The sequence below is a fragment of the Mauremys reevesii genome, linkage group 1 (assembly GCF_016161935.1).
Source record: "Mauremys reevesii isolate NIE-2019 linkage group 1, ASM1616193v1, whole genome shotgun sequence".
NCBI classification, from domain to species: domain Eukaryota; kingdom Metazoa; phylum Chordata; order Testudines; family Geoemydidae; genus Mauremys; species Mauremys reevesii.
Genome location: NC_052623.1, coordinates 11,158,481 through 11,165,281, shown reverse-complemented (window position 1 = coordinate 11,165,281; position 6,801 = coordinate 11,158,481). Strand labels below are relative to the sequence as shown.

Here is a 6,801-nt window from a genome sequence, read left to right as displayed (position 1 = left end):
TTCCCTGGAAAACTTCTGATTTCTGGCACTGTGTGGGGCAGCATAAAGAGAAATGGACCCTTGGCCTCCACGACATAGCTCGAGGTCCTTTCCCCATAGTGCCAGGGGGCATGGGCGGAGTTTGTAGGACTGCGGGGGGGCACTTCCCCCCAAACTGCATATGTTGCTAGTGGGGGAGGGGACAATTTAAAGGTTCAGCTGCCCTCCCTGAACAACTCAAGTCACAGCCTCCACCCTGGGCAGGCCCCTCCCAGCCGCAAGGCACCCGGCACCGCCATGTACAACTGGGAAGTGGACAGCGATGAGGAGTCCTGTGCCAGGACCAGCCCCAGGCCACCACTGGTGGGGTGGTGTCCGGCAATGGCCCCCGCCCAGGGCCGGAGAAGCCCAGTGTCTCTGGCAGGTGGCAGAGGGCGAAGCGGAGCTGCCACAGGTGGGCGAGGAGAAGGGCCGGCCCCGAGAGGAGGTGGTTCTCAGGTGGCTGGAGGATTCATGGCTGTTCCTGCTCCGAGCCGCCGCACCCCATGATCAATGGCTGTTGAGCCCCCTGGAGTATCGGCCCTGCTGCCCCGCAGGGGCTGGGGCTGGGCGGGGGCACTCTGTTTCCACCTGGACAATGCCGTGATCTGGACCAGCATAGGTAGTAGCTGGGCCCAGCATGAGTGTGTCCCTCTGCTGAGCACTGATGGCCCCTGCGTCCTTCAGTCATTCCTGAGCAGGTCTTGCCTGTGAGGTGCACCAGGTTACTGGGTGGTGCCTGCGACAGGGCTGCCGGGTGATGACAGGGTTGTTGCCGGGTGTCCGGGTTTTTGTCCAGAATGTCGAGTCGAAAAGGGAAACTCAGGATTCGGTTAGGGGCAGGGCCTCAGGGGAAGAGGAGCGGGGCAGTCCCGGTCCTGCCCCGAGCTCTTGGAGGCTGGGTGGTTTCCAGCTGTCGCTTCCAAGGCCCCCGCCCCGGTTGTGGACACCTGCGCATGAGCCACACTATGACCATGGTTAAATTCCACCCTCCAGTCCCCACATCCCTATGGAAGACTTGAACAAACACCAGGGCAGGTGCCTGGCCCCATGGGCGAGCAGTGTCCCCACAGTGGGCCCAGCACTGCAACCCTGGGGTAGGCGCAAAATTTGTCCCACAAATGTGGCCCCATTGTCCTGGCTGGATCTGCCCCCCAAATATTGAAGTCAAACTATGCCTATGCAGGGAGGCCCTTCTTCCTACCCAGAGAGGAAGTGGTAGCAGCTGCAATTGTGTAGTGTTGCTGCCTATGTTCCACCCCAGACCTGGCTGCATGTCTGCAACGGGCGAGTGGGTCTGTCTAGAATGAGGTTTGGGGGGGTTGTTCTGGATAAAAGAGGCCGTGTACATGTAAGATGTCATTATCCATTCCTTTCCCAAACCACTGTTCAGTTGGCTTCATAGTCAAGTCCAAGCAGAGCCCTAACACACAGGGTGAAGTCTTGCACCCTGTGTGCGCACTTTTTCACCTGCCCAGTTAAGGTATAAGCAGCAAAGAATCCTGTGGCACCTTATAGACTAACAGACGTTTTGCAGCATGAGCTTTCGTGGGTGAATACCCACTTCGTCGGATGCAAGTAGTGGAAATTTCCAGGGGCAGATGTATATATACAATATGGCCTACACTTGCATGCACTCTGCTGAGGGTTTGGCCCACACCTTTTCATGTAGCTGTCGATATGAACAGCCACCCAGGAGGAAAGACCTGGGTTAATCTACATTCACCACTTGCTGTGACTCCCTAGGCTCCAAAGCAAATGTGCTGCTATAATGACCCAAGTCTCTCAACTCCCACCTGGGGAATAAAGTCAGCAGGGAGTCATTAGAAGGTATAAACACTCTCACCCGGTTGATCCTGGCTGACTGGAGAGTCTGCAGTTTGTGTGTGACTTCAGCATGTGCTGAGAGGGAAGAAGACTCAGCCAGAGTTCAGGTGAGCTGGGGTAGTTTATATTAAAGCTAATCCAGGATCTTTTTAAATATGAGATTTTTAAAGTAAATGTAAAACTTGGGGCAAAATCTGCTGTTGGTCATCCTGGTGTAAAACTGGAATGATTCTGGATTTACACCCTTATCAGTGAGAGCAGAGTGAGATTGGTCATTTTGAAGGGAACTATTTAATTTCATCAAAAAACAAAGAACCAAAAAAATGATGGGAAGAGTGTCCAAAACATCGGGGGCATTCAGGTTACACACACACAGCCATAGTTCTCGCCCCATGCACAATTGGATTGTGAGAGACTCTTTACCGTGTAACAAATTTATTTAGCTTATTTTGAGCTTATGCTCAAATAAATTTGTTATTTTGAGCTTATGCTCAAATAAATTTGTTATTGCCACAAGTACTCCTGTTCTTTTTGTGGATACAGACTAACGCGGTTGCTACTCTGAAACCTGTCTTTACTGTGTGTCTGTATTATCATGGGAGATTTCAGTCTGGGGAAGAGGAAAGTAGTGATTAGGACAGGGCAGTCCTATAAAACGATCTCAATCACTTGCTAAAGTGGGCTCACTTGAACAATGTGCAGTTGATTACAACTAAATGCGAGGTCCTACATTCAGGAGTGAAGACCGTAGATCACACTTACAGGATGGGGGACTATGTTTTAGAAAACACTGACTCAGAAAAGAACTCAGAGTGATGATGTATAACCAGCTGTACATGAGGTCCCAGTGCAGTGTGGTGATGAAGAGAACAAATGCCCTCCTTGAATGTATAAGCAGGGAAATATCAAGTGGCTATAGAGAGGTGTGAGGCTTGGAGACACTATTTCTAGGTCTGGTGTCCACATTTCAAAAAGGTTGTTGGCAGATTGAAAAGGGTTCAGAAAAGAGCAACAAGAATGATTTCAGAGCTGGAGAACGTGGCTTATAGCCAGAGACTGAAGAAGCTCAGTCTATTTAGTTTATCCGAGAGAAGGTTAAGAGGTGACCTGATCACAGTCTCCAAGTCCATAGATGGGAAGAGATTTCTGACTGTAGAAGGTTCTTTAATCATAAGAACAGTCATATTGGATGAGATTTTGACTAGCCCAGTGTCCTCTCTTCTGACCATAGCCAATGCCACATGTTTCAGAGGCAAAGAACAGAACAGGACAATAATTGAGTGATCCATTCTCTGTCATCCAGTCCCAGCTTCTGGCAGTTAGAGGCTTAGGACACCCAGATCATGGAGTTGCATCACTGACCATCTGGACTGATAGCCATTGATGGACCTATCCTCCAGGAACTGATCTAATTCTTTTTTTAACCCAATTATACTTTTGGCCTTCACAGTATCCCTTGGCAACAAGGTCTCCAGATTGACTATGTGCTGCATGAAGAAGTACTTCCTTCTGTTTGTTTTAAACCTGCTGCCTATTAATTTCATTGGGTTACCTTGGTTCTTTTATTATGTGAAGGAGTAAATAACACTTCCCTGTTCTCTTCCTCCACACCAGTCATGATTTTATAGACCTCTATTATATACTCCATAGTCATCTTTTCCTTTCTCTGTGCCTTTTCCAATTCTAATAAATCTGTTTTGAGATGTGGTGACCTAAACTGCACGCAGTATTCAAGATGTGGCGTACCATGGATTTAGATAGTGGCAATATGGTATTTTCTGTTTTATTATCTATCCCTTTCCTAATGATTCCCAACATTCTGTTCACTTTTTTGACCGCTGCTGAACACTGAGTGGATGTTTTCAGAGAACTATTCACAGTGACTCCAAGATCTCTTTCTTGAGTGGTAACAGCTAATTTAGACCCCATCATTTTGTGTGTGTATTAGGGATGATGTTTTCCAATGTGCATTACTTTGCACTTGTCAACATTGAATTTCATTTGCTATTTTGTTGCCCAGTCACCTAGTTTTGTGAGATCTCTTTGTAACTCTTCACAGTCTTCTTTGGAGTAATGTCTTGAGTAATTTTGTATCATCTCCAAATGTCACCAGCTCACTGTTTACCCCCTTTTCCAGATCATTTATGACTATGTTGAACAGCAGTGGTCCCAGTTCAGATCCCTGGGGGACACCACTATTTACCTCTCTCCATTCTGAAAACTGACCGTTCATTCCTACCTTTTGTTTCCTACCTTTTAACTAGTTACTGACCCAGGAGAGAACCTTCCCTCTTATGCCATGACAACTTACTTTGCTTAAGAGCCTTTGGTGCGGAAACTTGTCAAAAGCTTTCTGAAAGTCTAAGTACACTATAGCCACTGGATCACCCTTGTCCATGTTTGTTGACCTCCTCTAAGAATTCTACTAGATTGGTGAGGGATGATTTCCTTTTACAGAAGCCAGGTGACTTACCCAACAAATCTTGTTCATGTCCAGAAATTCTGTTCTTTATTATCATTTTAACAAATTTCCCTGGTTCTGGAGTTAGGCTCACTGGGCTGTAACTACAAGAATCGCCTCTGGAACCTTCTTTAAAAATTGGCATCACATTAGTTATCCTCTAGTCATCTGTTACAGAGGCTGATTTAAGTGATAGGTCACATTCCACATTTGGTAGTTCTGCAATTTGATATTTGAGTTCCTTCAGAACTCTTGGGTGAATCCCATCTGGTCCTGGTGACTTATTACTGTTTAATTTATCAGTTTGTTCCAAAACGATATCTACTGATACCTGGGACAGTTCCTCAGATTTGTCATCTAAAAAGAGCAGCTTGATTATCCCAGAAGCCGGTGGGGAGTTCTCCCCCTGACTTCAATGGGAGCGGAATCAGACTCATAGACTCTTTGGGGATGTCTACGCAGCGAGCGGCAGGTAGTCTCACAGCTCAGGTCGACAGATGCAGGCTCGTGCTTCTCGGGGTACAGCACTAAGAATAGCTGTGTAGATGTTGAGGATCAGGCTCTGAAGCTGCTGGGCTGGAGTCCCAAGCTTGTTTTAGGGAGATACCTCGAATCTGTCGATCCGAGCTCTGAGACTTGCTGCCATGGACTGCCACTTCCTGTGTAGATGTACCCTGGGTCATTGCTGAGCTCAAAATAACCCTATTCATGCATGTTCTGCGATGTACTACGTACATCCGGGCTGAATACCCAGAATGTGCTGCTGAATGTACCAGGTACATCTTCCTACATGCAGCTTAACATGCCAGGTATTTCTGAAAGCATGTTCTGTGTGGCCATATATACTAAGTACTTATTTTTTAGTCTGTAAGGTGCCACAAGTACTCCTGTTCTTTTTGCAGATACAGACTAATGCGGCTGTTACTCTGAAACCAAATAATGTGCATCTCCTAGTACAGAGGTACACCAGGTATGATACTTGTAACCAAGTGGGGTTCATTACTCAAGACTTGTAATGACATTCTAAAAACTCTAAATGAGTTTGCACAGAAAAATATAAGGGTTTGTATGATTACTGTTATTGCAACATGACTGATGAACTCAACAAAAGGTCAGTCCACCTCTTCCAGAGCTGAGACTGGCCCCTAGTATGTATTTCATTTACAGGGTCTGTTCATTCCATGTATTATGTTTTGTTGAAAGGAAAGATATTGATGTGAGACTTGCAAAAGATGCCACAAGAAGACATGTCAGGTTCCAACAGCACAGGCTCTGATCCATCAGTGTTCTTCCTGACAGGCATCCCGGGGCTGGAAACTCTGCACCTCTGGATCTCCATCCCCTTCTCATCAGTGTTCACCATGATCCTTCTAGGAAACTGTACCCTCTTGTATGTTATCAAGACAGAGCCCTCCCTACACAAGCCCATGTTCTATTTCCTCGCCATGCTGGCCGTCATCAACCTGGTTTTATCCATAACCACCGTGCCGAAAATACTGAGCATCTTCTGGTTTAATTCCAGGGAGATCAGCTTTAATGCCTGCCTGGTGCAGATGTTTTTCATTCACTCAATGTCCATGATGGAGTCTGCTCTGCTGCTGGCCATGGCCTTCGACAGGTACGTGGCCATCTGCAACCCCCTGAGATACGCCACCATCCTGACCAATTCAATGATAGCAAAGATCGGGCTGGCAGCTTTGGCCCGGGCTGTTCTGTTCATGGTCCCCCTGCCCTTCCTCGTCAGGAGGCTGCCCTTCTGCGAGTCCCACATCATCTCCCATTGCTCCTGTGATCACATGGCTGTGGCGAAGCTGGCTTGTGCCAGCACTACGATCAATAACATCTATGGGATCATCGTAGCTATCTTCATTGTGGGGCTGGATCTGCTGTTCATCGTCCTGTCATACGTCAAGATCCTGAGGACTGTCTTTAGCCTGGCATCCAAGGAAGAGCAGCTCAAGGCTTTTGGCACCTGTGTTGCCCATGTTTGTGCCATCTTAGTGGTCTACATACCAGGGGTTCTCTCCTCAGTAATTCACAGGTTCAGCCACCAAATCGCCCCGTACGTACATGTCCTGATGGGCACTTTCTACCTCCTCTTTCCTCCCATGATGAACCCCATCGTGTACGGTGTGAAAACCAAACAGATTCGCGACAGAGTTCATCTCCTGTTCCGAAGGAAAAGCTTCTAGGCTGCACCTTGTGTGGAGTCTAGTGCTGGGAAACCCATCAGCAAGTGCCCCACCCCTCTAAATGCACGGGAATCGTTAGTGCTGATGTATCTTTCTGCAGCATCTTGCATCCTGAACAAATTTAAAGCTCTTCACAAACCATGGAGTGAAAGGTCTGTGCATGCTGGAGTGGGAACACTGTCACCTTTGCAGGGGGTGCAGCATACAGTCCCCATGTTCTCCCTGGGCTGTGGTGGTCACCATGGAAGTTACACTTGGCTGTGGTCCTGTCTCATTTGTCCATCACTAGCAAGAGAGCTAGGC

General features: G+C 47.6%; 1 protein-coding gene across 1 annotated transcript; it reads left to right on the top strand.

Annotated features, from left to right (window-relative positions):
- The first annotated feature begins 5,553 nt into the window (after nt 1-5,553).
- On the top strand, nt 5,554-6,498 carry LOC120390810 (olfactory receptor 52K1-like). The gene has a single exon (XM_039513699.1). The coding sequence runs from the start codon at nt 5,554-5,556 to the stop codon at nt 6,496-6,498; it is 945 nt and encodes a 314-aa protein (XP_039369633.1).
- Nucleotides 6,499-6,801: the final 303 nt, after the last annotated feature.

Coding starts and splice junctions, on each gene's coding strand:
- LOC120390810 (XM_039513699.1), top strand. CDS start 5,554: ATGTCAGGTTCCAACAGCACAGGCTCTGATCCATCAGTGTTCTTCCTG.